This window comes from Geospiza fortis, unplaced genomic scaffold (assembly GCF_000277835.1).
Source record: "Geospiza fortis unplaced genomic scaffold, GeoFor_1.0 scaffold538, whole genome shotgun sequence".
NCBI lineage: Eukaryota > Metazoa > Chordata > Aves > Passeriformes > Thraupidae > Geospiza > Geospiza fortis.
In genome coordinates this window covers 2,151,867-2,165,781 of record NW_005054368.1, presented here as the reverse complement: position 1 = coordinate 2,165,781, position 13,915 = coordinate 2,151,867, and the positions used below count along the sequence as shown (strand labels likewise).

Below are 13,915 nucleotides of genomic sequence, written 5' to 3'. Positions count from 1 at the left end.
AAAATATATATATTAAAAAAATAATCTCTCTTATTCATATAGCTCCAAATTCTGATGTTAGACATTAATATGAAAGAGCCTTGATAAAAATGGCATTCAAAGCTTAATTTGCCCCTTTGTTAACGGAGCTGTTGGACACAGCAATTCACATTTGTGCTCCTGAAACCAGAAGGCAGCTGGAAATAGTAAATTCGACGTTTTTGCTTTTTGAAAGTCATATTTTAAAAATTGTTCCAAGCACTGATTCTATTACACTCCACCTTTGTAGCTGCACTCTTACAAACGTGGGGATGAGCTGCAGCTGGTGGAGGAGCTGGTGGAAGGTAACTCTGTGTGAAACCTGAAAGACCTAATGGCAAACCAAGGCATTCCTCTGGTCACATCCCCCAGAAAAAGCAATTTAAATCATGATTCTGCCCTGTATTTAGGCAGTGAAGTTCACACAACTGCCTGCTCCTCGTGTTGTGCTCCTCTGCAGACTTCTTGCTCGCATTTTGGTGGGTGACCAGCCACATTTCCAAAAGATAAACCAAAGAGACAACGCAGTCCTGACATGATTTAATAAAAAATTTCTTTTTTAGAGGGTGTGGATAAAAGTAGCCCTGAGTGGAGGACAAAAAGCAGCCCAGATTTTACATCAGGGATCTGTCCCTGCACAATTCCCCTCCCACTGCTGCCTCTGTGGCTGCAGGTGAGAGAAGAAGGCTGCAAGGTTAATTTGTCTTTTGATTTCTGCTTCCAAATGTCATTTCTAGCTGACAAGGTGGGGAATAGCTGTGGCATGTGGGAATAGATGGGAGATGCCACCCATGGGAATGCTGTGCTCTGCCTGAGGAGAATTCCAGCACAGCAACACATCCAAGCCTCCTCCACAACACAGGGCAGTGGAATCTTAGGAAAATTCCACCATTTCCATGCCACCCACCCCAACCAGGGCTCTCCATCCCCAGCCCCTCTGGCTCCTGCATCCCCTGTTATGCCACTGAGCTGGAGCAGAGCCTTCCCACAAAAAACATCTTTGGAAAGGCTCAGAGAAGTGATACTGACCCTTTGTCTTTCACAACACCATCAAGTTTTGGTGTACACACAGAGTTCATGTGTTGGGCAGTTACTGAGAAAGTCACTGGCCAAGGGAACAACAAATAAATATCCCAAATACATAAATAAACAAATAAAAGAAGATGGTGTTTTAGCTGTGGGGGTCTTTTTGGAAAATGGTATGAAATGGGTCACACAGAAAAAGGCAGCACAACTTTTACACAGCCCCATTTTTACTGAAAGAATCTCTCTCCCTTTTGGAGTCTCATCTACCTGCATGAACATCTGCAGGGGGCTGAACATTCCCCTTTTATGGGGAAGCTTCAAACAGGGTTTCTTCATTTTCAAAACGTTTCCAACCAATTTGTCATTTTCCTTCCTCTTCATTTTTTTTTTTGGTCAGTGGACGGTGCACACAATATTGAGCAATAATAGCCAGAGGAGGATGAAAACTGCAGCTTGAGAAGGAGCTCAGGATATGATTCCTCCTCACCGGATGCCTGGAAGATGTCACTGAAATTCCCTCTCCCTCAGTGCAACCCGTGTGGAGCCAATATGAACTCCCAGCAAAGTGCTTAAAACCCCATTATTTATAATAACTGTTAAATGATGAGACATTGTTTACCCAGATTGGAAGATAAATTCTCACTTACAGAATGCTCGCCTGACCGTCCTGAACGTCATCTGGTTTTTATTTAAATGCAAAATGAAATTAGGCTCCCAATAACACAGCAGAAGAATTCAATAAGATGGGGCTTTTCACTTACAGTTTAATATTAACATTTTCCCATAAATGTTAATGAATAAACGTCTACTGTTTTATATATTATCCATGGTGGGGAGACAGCAGGCTAGGAATGGAAGGAAAGCTAATCTTTTCATACCACAAATTAGGATATATACTTCAAGGAGGACTAAGTGTTCCCAGCACTGCCAGGGACCTGGCCCCAACCCTCCTTCCTCTGGGGGCAGCCACCAGAGCTGATCCCATGGGGATGCTCCAGGGAGTCTCCACTGATCACTGAGATCCTCCCCCAGCCAAAATCCCCTTGGCTTTGTTTCTCATTTTCCCTGGCCCTCTCTTTCTGCCTGCACACTGTGAGCATCAAACACCCAACAGCATCACTGCCCAGCAAGTCCTGATGCTCCCAGACTCCAGCATGGAGAATAAGGCAGGATTATTGGGAAAATCAGGTGATTCTTTGTGTGATGTTCTGTGAGAGAAGGGTGCAGGGGTGACGGGAGGTGAGGGCACAGCTGCAGGCCACAACACAGGGACAGGGAATGATCCAGCATCCAAAGGGAGAAGCACCTGGAGCAGATACTGTGCTGGAAGAGGGGCTGAGAGGACTGGAAGCTGCAGGGCCACAGGGTTGGCTCACACTGCAACCTTTGCATTGCCTTGGCTCTTGACTTCCCATTTACTGCAGAGGGTTTGCTGTGTTAATGTGTATTTTGCTGTTTGGTGACTCATCCTTCAGCCTACCTCTAATAAGTGTTCATTTAACAGTTTGACTGCTTAACAATTTATTGCACAAATGGGTTTCCATTCCACAGCCTGCTCTCCCATCTCCCCTGGAGAGGGCAATGCATAGTTTATGAGAGCTCTGTGATGGCCTATGCTGCACATCCCAAAAATCAGCAAATACTCAACGGCTCTCTGGGGCTGCTGGGCTTGGGAGGAGGGACAGGAACTGTCTTGTCTTTATTCTGCCACCACCTCAGCAGCTGCAAGAGGTTTTGGCTCACAAAACAGCTGTAAAAATACCAGTCCTGGTTCAAATGCTGGGACCCGAGGGCTCTTATACTTACTGAGAGAGATATGCTTGCCATAAGTCATATCCTACACAAAAACACCATAGAAAGACTCCTAAAAGGAATGACAAGGTAATTATAGGAATTACAGATGGAAAAATCCTGTTGTCTCTGCCCCCTTCCCAGTGTGGGACCGCTCGGTGTGGGGCAGGCTTCAGGCCTCAGACTTTTAAAGGGAAGATTTAATAAACACTGAGAAATATTTCTAAATATTTAGGAAACCCAAAATAACAGATTTCCAAGCCAAGCTGTGCAAACAGAAAATGAATTTAGAAAACTTGTTAAAAACCCAACAGCTTTTGCGTGCACCAAAACATGTTTGGGTAGCAGGAATCACCTCGTGGGCAGGATGCTGCAAGCAGAGCTGGAGGATGCTCAGCCCTGGTGGAATACCTACCATGGCTCTCCTCTTGCTGCCCCTGGAACCACCAGCAGAAGCCTCAGGGATGCAAAAAGCTTCATGCTTTAGGAGGGACTCAGCAGACAATTAAATGTGAGCGAAGCCAAGCTAGACAGGACAGAGCTTTGAATTTTCCTGTGAAATTCTGGAGTGCTGCAGTTAATTTGCTTAATCATTAGGAGGATAAACCACAACCCCAAGCAAACCAAAAAAAAAAAAAAACAACAACACAGCAGCAAATCTGCAAGGGAAAAAGGGAACTGTGTCTCTGTTCACTGCTTTTGAGACAAAGCACTGGAAGAAAAATGTCCAGTTCCAATAATGTCATAACCTGATTACAGCCTGACCAGAAGAGCTAAAACACTTGCAGAACAATGAGTAAGAAATTAAGTTTTAAATTGAGTGCTGGCCCTATCTCGTGTCACTTCTTTATATTCCAGTGGAAAGGACAGTGCTGAGCTCATTTCATATCGAGCAGAGTGAGATGCCTGGATGCAGACACCATTTAGTCATCTCCTATATGTTCCTCCCCGTTTCTTTCTCTGGGAGGAATGACAAATCCAGGAATGTGACTGCACTTTGTTTTATTATGATATTGATTTTTCCTGCAGAGGGGAAAGTGCATTTATCCCCCAGGTCTGTACACTGGCAGGGAAGGGTTAACAAAATGTTTATCACAAAGCTGGCTTCAGAGTTGAAAGTAATGTGATCAGTAATGAATTTTGTGTTACATTAGGTTGTATAAATGGACAGACAAGCGCAGACAACAAGTGGCCAGGAGTCGGGGCTAATCTAATGATGTAAAAATAGAGACAGCACCAATTATACTTGGGGCCAGCTCAGAGCTCCTGCAGGGACTGCAAATGAATAGGTACAAATCAAATTACTGACTAATAGACGCACTACAAGAGAGGGCAGTCAATGCTAAATACATTAGGGCCTTGTGACCTCTCTGCTCTGAACAGCAGAATCCTAAATTTGACTTAAAAAAAAAAAATCAAAGAAACTCTTGTTCATTTAAGGAGAGCAACAGAACAATGTTATTTGTGAAATGACTTGAGACACTTTGATATTTTTTGGTTTGTCCCCCTATGGCCATGTTAGGTACGTGGCCCTTGGAAAGCTGAGAGAGGGTTTGCTTTTAGAACAAGGGAAAATACTCTTTGTGCAAAAGTTAGGACCTGATAACAATACAGTTATGTTACATACCAAAACATTTCAAAGCCATGTGCCTCTTTGTGGTGATGTTTTTTACTGCTACTTCACCGGCTGTGTCTGTATCAAAAATAAAATATTTCTTAAATAAAAAGGCCTTGGTTTAATAAGAAGAAAAAGAAAAGGAATCTCCCCACACCACAGTTGATAATAAGCAAATGCAGTTGATCAAGATTGTTATCAAATGGCAGAAAGTCAGAGGTGTCTTGTGGCATCAGTGCTCCCTTTAGAATTTTTCTACAAACACCAATGAACCTGAATTCACATCAGAAATATTCATGGTATCAGCATTCACACCCCCTCCCCCTTCAATAATGTATGACCTGGAAGAAATTCCAGTAGAACCTCCCATGGCTGATGGCAAGATTGGGTTTGGAGACATGGGAAATGACTGGGAAATCAAAAATGCCCTTGTTGGACCTGCCCAGGGCTGTGGGATGGGGCTGCTCAGGAACACCCTTGGATAGGAGAGAGCAAAAATCCCAAACTGAAGTGCCTGAAATCCCAAAATGTGTGCAAGGCCAATGCTCCTCTCATCCAGCACTTCCCAAATGATGCCTCCTAAAGAGTCTGAATTTTCCTTTCCTTTCAACCAGGCCCATCCAAATAAACCTTTTGTAGGAAGAACTGAGCTCCCAGACTTATTGGAGGGGGTAATTTAATCTCTGACCCTGGGATGAATATTGTGAAAGTTCAAAGGCTGCTTTTAGCATCCATGTTATTTGATCCACCACTGGGTTTGCTGCCCAAGCTGGTTTTGCACTGAACCTATGCAGAAATCTCCTGGCAGAAATGCTCTTCAGGGGAAAAATAATTTACTCTGTGTATCTGTAGCCCATGTCTGAGTTAGGATAAAACACAGCTGAGGAGAGAGAAGGGGAAAATTATCTTAGAAAAATTAAAGAGGAAGGAAGGAAGAAAGGAATGAAGGGAGGGAGGGAAGGAGTGAAGGTACCACTGAAAGCTCTACCTCTATCAAGGGCTAATCCTATTCCTGAAACTAAATGTACAGGTACATCAATGTCCAGGTGGCTGCTGATCTTTGAATAAAGCTTGTGAGCATGGATATTTTCTCCTCTGGACAAAACCCCAGGAAGGATGGTCCTTGGACAGGAGCCACCTTGCTCTCCTCCCTTTGCTTCCCACCTCAGCCAGGCACTCCAGGAAATGTGTGACTTCCCTTTTCCAGCCCCCAAATCTCACAGGAAGGTTCCAAAACCATCCCTCTGCAAAGCTCAAAGGTGTCCAGACCCAATTTAGGCTCAGCCTTTGGGCTTTGGCTGAGGACCAGGACCCAAAGTGCCTGGAGCCCCAATCCCGGGTATCCTACAGGCCGTTCCCTAACACACATCTAATTAGCTCCACTTACTTACATCCCATTAATCAGGTTAAAGAGTTTGCTTCAACATATGAGCTTCCTTCAGCGCATTATGAGTCTGTTGATGAAATCTGGAAGGAATCCAGGCAGTTTCCTCTGAGGGCCAGAGGTGCTCCTCCCTGTGCCACCGGCCTCCCGTGGGTGAGGGCTGACCTGGAGGCTGGCAGGAGTTTTGGAAGAAAGATGCATCTCAAAAACCATCCTGCTGCCCCCCTACTATAGGCTGATTTCAAATATTAAGCCTAGAAGTGATCAAAACACACTGGAAAGCTTAAAAAATGTACTTGCTGAAGGAGTAGGTGAAGCAGAGGATTTATTAATTACAGTATTTTTGGAGGGAAAGATTTCTAGCCTGAGCTGATAATTTCTTCCTGTCCAGTTTGAGTGGAATCCTGTCAGAGATATTTGTCTTCTGGAAGCAGAGTTTCATAAATCACAGTCCTAGGGTGGTTTTTTTCCAGGGGGGAATGCAATATGAAGCTCCAGCACACACTTAAGAACTGCACTGCAAATGTAAATATTGTAGCTGCTTGAAAACAAAGCTTTGCAAGCAAAAGAGGGCACTGACCACTAACATTTGTGTCTAGACTTGCATAATTTTTTTCTTTTCAGTGAGAGTTTGACAGAAACTGGAACAGTAAAAACATCTTTTTTGCATCTTTGCCAATTTGTGCCTTCCTTGGAATTAAATGTGTATCTGGGCTGACAGCTTATGTACAGCAGACTCCACTTCAGACAGACATGGGTCATCTGAATAATTGGATAACAAGGGGAAAAGCTGGTTTCCCAATCAAGCCAACTAGCTGGACAACTGCAGTTATCATTTAGGTCACAAGGAAAGGAAGATTTTTGGGGGTTGTTTCCAGCCCTGGTTCTTCTCCCACCCTCTGTCCGACAGCCCTTGGCACGGAGTCAGAGGTGGAACAGCCCCATCTAATCCCCCCTCCTGCAAATGCCAGATTATTCCTGATGTTTTCAGTGTGCTCCAGCTGGATGTTTGTGCTGTGACCAACTTTTGGGTATTTCTGCCTCTGCAGTAGCCAGAGCCAGGGTTGGTGTTGCCACCCCTGCTCTGCAATGCGACAGGGCAGGTACAAAACAGAGATTGTGGGAATGCCAGCTCCCCAGAGTGGTCTGTGCACCACGAGCACGCACTTCCTGCACACCCCTGCAGCCTATCAGCCCTGATTTCTATATAAACCTACGTGTCAGCTATGCCCTAACAGTTAAGGCATTAAAGGAATCTATTTATCTCCTGCCATTAAGTGCATGTCAGGACCAGTCGAGCACTTGACAAAGTCTCACTGTCCACCCTACTGCCCAGCTCCTGTCCACACACTGGACCCCAGCACTGCACATGCACAAATCTTCACATTCCCAGCTAGAAATGTTCATTAATTTGTGCTGAAGTTTGAGTAAGATTTTGCAAGTTTTGTTAAATGTCTGCAAAATCTATTTAAGGACTGAAGAGAATCCGTGGAACACAATCAGGGGTTAAAGCATGCAAAACATAAAGGCATGAATAAATTAAGTTATTTTAGGACTATTAAAAAGATTATAAATTCCACAATTTTGAGTCCAATGCAGAAATAAAACACTGGTTTTGAAAGAAGCAGCAAGACAGAAATCAACTACCAACAAACAAACCTCCAGTGTCCTTTTCTGCTGAACTCTTTGCTGTCATTTCACTGAGGTGAGTGGGCAGCAGAGAACCCAAGGAGGAAAACTGAGTTTTTTCAAAGATAATTCAGTTCAGCCAAGCTTGGTTATGATATAAGTGGTTTGAGGGAAGTGAAAACTCTCCTACTTGTTATGAGCCAACAAAGACACCTCTTTTTTGAAGTGAGGGTAATGCAGCTCCACACTTATCTCTGCCCATTTATTAAGCAGCACACAGATGAGAGCCCTGTGGTGGAATGGTGCTGGCAGCCAGCTCCAGCCCTCTCCCTCAGTGAGTGCAGCTCTCCAGGTACATCTGAGCAGGAGAGAACTTTTTCTGTCTGTCTGCTAAAGAGGAACAGCTCAAGAGCTGTTAGGGGATGGAAGTGGAAAGGGCACGGGAGTTCAGCCTCTTATCACCAGGTTTTCTCTGCTCCTCTGAGTCACCACATGCCCAAATCCTGAGAATAAAGTGTGTTAGTGGTGGAGAGAGTCCCAGGACAGGCAGGGCAGCACAGAGTGTTAATGACAGGGAGAGGAGGGTGCTGGGATGGGGTGAGCTGGGTCAGTGCTCATGTTACTCATTATTGCTGCATAAAATCGCTGCTCTGAGATGGCATCTATCTTACACTCATTAGGGAGATTTATGGGGCTGGAGCAGGGGCTGGGAGAAATCTCTCTGGATGAATATTAACTCAGGGATGGCATCTCTATAAACAGCTCCTTTCTGTCTTTACACCTGCACGACTGTTTCATCTTATGCCAAAGGAGCTGGGACTCGCTGCCATCAGCTGGGTTTGGTGAAAATGGAAGGAAAATACAGAGCCCTGTCTCCGACAAAGTTCTTGGTTTACAATATAATCCACTGTCCAGTCTCCAGGCCAGTCAGTCACCCTAACCTGGCACATCTGGAAGGCTTCAGCTTTCAGAGGAGGTATTCCCCTCACCTTTCCCCTTCCACACACAGCCTGAGGGGTGCTGACCCATTATCAGCAGTGGATACCCTCCCAAAGTTCACACTGATCACAGCCTGGGTCAGTGAGTGATGAAATATGTGCCTTTCTCTATTTTCATAGCCTGCTTTTTCCACCTTCCCAGCCTTTTACAGACATGAGGTGATTGAAGCCCACACCAGCAATGTGAGGCATCTCTATCCTCAGTGCACTGGTGGAGCTCTGCACTCATGGACTCCTGAAGTGTCCTGGCCAAGGCAAAAAGCTGGTGAGGATTTGCACCAGAGCTGCAGCAGACCCACCCTTGGTGCTCAACCAAGCCTTTCTGTTAATTCCAAATCTAACTCACCCTTTGATTTTTTGTTTCTCAAGATGGAAAGCAGAGAAAGGACAGTTGGCAAGGTGACCAGCTGGGTTATGAAGGGGTTTCTGCACTGCTCAGCCTGGTTACTGCTGCCTGGACCTACAGACAAGGGCTAAAATCCTGCTCCTCACATCCTCCTCCTCCAGGCTGTGGGAAGCTGCTGCAGTTTGGTACCTGCTCCACAGAGAGCAAAGTCAGGATGAACCCTGATAGGAGACACTTCTCGAGGAGCAGGGAGAGCTCAGAGCAGCACCAGTCCCAGTGATACATGAGGGCAAGAGCAAAAGGAAGAGACTTCCTGAAAGATCTTCCTGAAAGATCCATAGGTGGCCATTCCCACACCTTCCTGCTGGTTTCTCCTCTTTTGCCTTCCCAGGGAAGCTGCCAGGAGAGTGACAAGTGAGTTGGCAGCTGATGTTAGGGGCCAGCATCACTCTGAGGTGTTTTTACTGGAGGTGTTTTTTGGAACAAGTCGAAATTGATGGAGACAATAAACCCACAGTAACTGTGCTTTAATTCCTGAGCATCTCTTACCACGGGGCCCCTCCTGACAGCCTAATCTCTCATGTGCCATTCCATTTACTTAAACAGATGATACAATTTATCAATATAATGGACACTGATGAAGATGGATTAATTTGGATTACAGAACCAGCGCTTCACAGTGGCTCTACTGAGGACACAAAATGAGGATATGTGTGATTATGGCATTGTTTGGAGCAGGGCAGCAATCTGCACTGGAGGGCATGCAGGAGAGCCTTTGTCCCAGCTATATGATAAGGAAGCTTCATGTGCCAATATCTCAGACTGTGTTTATGTGATCTACCACTAACTTCCTTTTAGAAATGACTTCTGAGATCCCCACAAATAGAGAGAAAGAGAGAGAAAGAGAGAGAGAGAGAGAGAAGCGTACAGAGGAAAAAAGCGAAACTTAAAAAAAAAAAAAAATTAAATCAAAATCACCATTGGGTGAGATGTACGTGATCTCTGATCACACCTCTTCTTTGTACCTGTTCCTGATCCCACCATGTCCCTGCTGGGGGACTCGCACATGGCGTCGGCCAGGCGCTCGCGCAGCCCCTCCTCGCTGGGCTCCATGGAGGACATGTGGCGCAGACCGAAGCTCTCGGGCCAGCTCCCACACACCTCCAGCAGCGTCACGCTCCGGTCGAAGGCACCTGTGACACACAGGGACAGAGGGGACACGTGTGGGACGCTGGGGGAAACGGCTGATCGCTTTGAAAATTTCAAAATTTTTATGAAACCTTGACAAAAATGCAACAAAGGAAAAATTCGCAGCGCTGGGAGCTGCCCCTCGTGCACACCACATGGCCGGTTCATCTTCAAGATGGATGCTCAATCTTTTACACCCCTGGGGTTGTGTCAGCCAGCCCTGGCCCCTCCCAAAGTCTGTCAGTCAGCTCTTCTTTGCCATTTTTCGGTGCAAACTGCTTTCCTGTAACTGGATTGGAGGTCAGGTGTGTCCACGCCTCACCCCCTGAGCACCCCCAAGCTTTTCCATTCCCACCTGCCCCATGCAAGGGACACGTGCAGCTTCTTTGTACCTGTCCTGGACAGCCCAGGCTGTGTGATGGCAGCAATACAGGGGGAAAAGGGAACCATGGGGAGAACAGAGGACATCTAAACTACAATATCATAGCTATACATCACTAAAGCTTTTCTTAATATTCACACAATAGTTATCTTTTAATTGTGAGAGCCAATCATCTCATTATCCATCTGTAACAGACACCCTGGCACCAACCTCCTCCTGTGTGTGCTGTGCTTTGGGTGCCTGAAAAGCTGATTTTAGCACATGAGTTAAAGGTTGATGTTACAGCACAGCACAGTAGAACCCTAAGTATAAACCGACTTCTATCAAGCAGCTGTAAGAAAACAGGTGAAATTAAAACACAGACTGGTGAGTCAGGAAAGCAGCACAATAACACAAATGTGAATGGCATGCATGTATTTTTATGTTAGACAACTAGGAATTATTTTTTAAGTTGACTATTCTTCCACTGGGATGCTGCAGAGATGCTTCTTCCCCTCCTCATATTGGACAATGGGAACAGTCATTTTGTCTTTGCTAATGGGAAGTAATTTTACCTAAATTCCCTTTCTTGCTCTGAAAGAGAGACGAGGCAGAGCTGCCTTGTGTCTGACAAAGGAACAAATGGATCCCTTCCCTCAGTCTGGGATATCTGTGGGTTTTCTCTGGGAAGTTTTAGCTCAAACGTGCTCTAACAGAGGTTTTTGCACCAGCAGCCCCTACTGAAGACGCTGGCTCTTGTGAGGGAGTGCACGTACCTACAAAAGATCCTTCAAATAATTCTCTGACTTGCAGTTATTACCTCATTCACAGCAGGGTATGATGTTCTGCCGAATGCAAAGATTAGATTCTGAATTCAGGATCACTTCAAAGTACAAATTAAAATTATTCTCCTTTATTATACAGCAAGTCTTCTGCAAAGGCTTACTTAAATCATTCCCACTTGGAACAAGATTACAGTTATGCTTTGTTCCTTCAAGCACATACCATTTACTCCACTATTAGGTAACTGAATATGCAGCGTTTATTGTGCCTGGTTTCTGCCAGCCTAGCGAGGGGAAAAAATGCAAATGCCAATGTTTCTCAGAGTTAAAAGTACATGAAACACGTCCTTGTTATCAGCCCTTTGGTTTTCCCCTTTGATCAGCCGTCAGAAACTATCTACACTTGTAGTCTGTGACTGTACAGCCTCACAGCACACCCCCTGCCACTGACAGGTGGTAATAGAAAGGGTGAGAGACCAAGCCCCGCGGCAGGCGGCCCTTCCTCTGATAACGCCCCGAGCACGGGCTGATAACGATGGTAAACACTCGGCCAGCCAGCGAATCCATCCATCAGCAAAGAGGGGCTGATAATTCTGAGCTCTAATGGCACGGGCTGCAGCGCCAGGGCTGGCATTCAGGGATTTATATGGGCTGCACTGGTGACTCCTGGCTCCTGAATTTCATCGGCGGTGATTTATCTGCTGGCCTGGCTGTGGGGTGGATTCCTGGCACTAGAGAACCATCAACACTGAGAGGGATCTCTAGAAAATGGGGGAGTGGGTTCCTGGCAGGGAAAACCATCAACACTGAGAGGGACCTCTAGAAAATGGGGAGTGGATTCCTGGTACTAGAAAACCAAAACCATCAGCACTGAGAAGGATCTCTGCAAAGTGGGGGAGTGGATTCCTGGTACTAGAGAACCACCAACACTGAGAGGGACCTCTAGAAAATGGGGGAGTGGATTCCTGGCACTAAAAACCATCAGCACTGAGATGGACCTCTAGAAAATGGGGAGTGGATTCCTAGCACTAGAAAACCATCAACACTGAGAGGGACCTCGAGACAACGGGATCTCTGTGATGCACACACTCGAACTCTGGATGAGTCCCAGTTTCAACCCAGACAAGGAATGACCAAATATTTCAACTTTTAATGGCTCTCTGGATTGATAATGTTGCTCCAGTCTACTAATTTGTTTTAAAGCGAGGGTTCTTGAAGCTTGTTTGAGAAAATGCAGGGAGGAGGCAAAGTAATTTCGATGATATTTAAATCTCTACAGTATTTTCATGATGTCAGCTCTCCTAAAGGCAGGAGGAAAGGCAAAATTTGTGGCTTTTTTTAAAGTTTTTTTTCCCCAAGTCATCCTTCTACAGTTTCATGCAGCCCTGAGACCCCCTTCTCCAAGACCCCACAGATTTCAGTTGTTTTTGACAGAGCTGTTCATGTACCCTGAGAGTGATCAGGACTTTAAAACCCGCTTCCCAAACCTCAGGGAAGCAGCAGGGACACGATGAGCTCCCGCAGGTTTGCAGGGCTGTGCCAGAGATGAGAAATCTCCTCTTTCCTGGTGTCAGCCCTTATTCCAAAAGTGAGAAATGGGAGCATTTCTGCTCCTATAAGCAGACATATGAATAATAAGGCAAATGGCTTTTGAAGCTCTGCCAAGATGCCTGCTTGTGTGTACAGGGAGCAACTTCATGGAGTGCTGGGCTCTGGCTCCTGAGATCCTTGAGTGAGAGCAAAGGAGACAAGTGCAGTGTTACCTCTGCAATCAGGGCCAGGAGCTGCCAAAACTTCTTAGCAGCAACGTGTGAGGCTGCAAGTGTTAATGCAAATGCAGGTTAGAGGGATTAACTGCACTGAAAGTTTGCTTGTTAAAAAAATGCAGGGCTGGGGAAGCTGTAGTTTTATCTTTCCTCCCTTTTCACTCCTTCTCCGTGGTAGCAGTGCACATCTGGCAAGAGCATTGATATCCAGACATTCAGCTGGGATTCAGCAGCCACCACTGCAGCCTCTGGGTGATCACTCTGCCTGCATCAGGCAGAGGAGGTCCTTGCTCCATCATCTGCTCTGTGCTGCAGTGGAACCCACAGATTCCCCCTAATTTCAATACAGATATTGATAAAATGGGTTGCAGATAAAGCTGAACATGCAGAGTGTGACTCAGGTTATTCAGGATGTGGGGTTAGAAAAGGGGATCTTGCTTGAGCAGGCAGGTTCCTTCCTCCTGTAAATCCCTGGCTCTGTCCCTCTCTGATGTAAAACAAAACTGTTTCAAGAAAAACAAGATTTATTGTCATGGACCTTCCTGTTCCTCTCGCCAGTGCATCAGCAGACAGCACACGCAGCAGAGTAAAAGAATTCAATAATTTTTTCAAGGCAGAATTAAGTTCTGGGTATTTTACACCTTGCAGAGTGACTCTGGAGAGTGTGCCATGGCAATGGGCTGGCTGCTGCCAGGAGCCTTCGGGTGCTTTGCCCTGCCCACATCATTCCCTGCATACATCATTCCCACCAGCACATGGGCTAATGGCATTAAACTTCCACTGACAGCAGCTCAGCCTATCTCTGCTATTTATTGTATTGTAATCTCTCCTTGTGGCTGCCTCACTCTCCCCTTTTCAATCCCAGTATCTCCCTTGATAAGGTATCAAATTCCCCATCACTGGCCAGCGAGGAGTTTACAAGCAAACCTGGCTGGAGAGTCCTGCCCTCAGAACGGCCAAACCAGAACAGAACCACGGAACCCACGGGGCTGAGAAAGCTCCTGCTGACCC

General features: G+C 45.8%; 1 protein-coding gene across 8 annotated transcripts in view; it reads right to left on the bottom strand.

Moving 5' to 3' along the window:
• The window catches only part of BCAS3 (BCAS3 microtubule associated cell migration factor), a 292,124-nt gene that overhangs the window by 10,399 nt on the left and 267,810 nt on the right, over window positions 1-13,915 (bottom strand). For 2 of the 8 annotated variants that reach the window (XM_031059838.1, XM_031059842.1), the window contains 2 exons: window positions 9,833-10,000; window positions 4,463-4,528 (listed from right to left, as the gene is read on the bottom strand). In XM_031059838.1, coding sequence (XP_030915698.1) covers window positions 4,463-4,528; window positions 9,833-10,000 — 234 coding nt within the window. Of the gene's footprint in view, window positions 1-4,462; window positions 4,529-9,785; window positions 10,001-13,915 lie in introns of all 8 variants that reach the window. The other 6 variants (XM_005424391.2, XM_005424390.2, XR_004082101.1 and 3 more) reach the window with 5 other exon arrangements.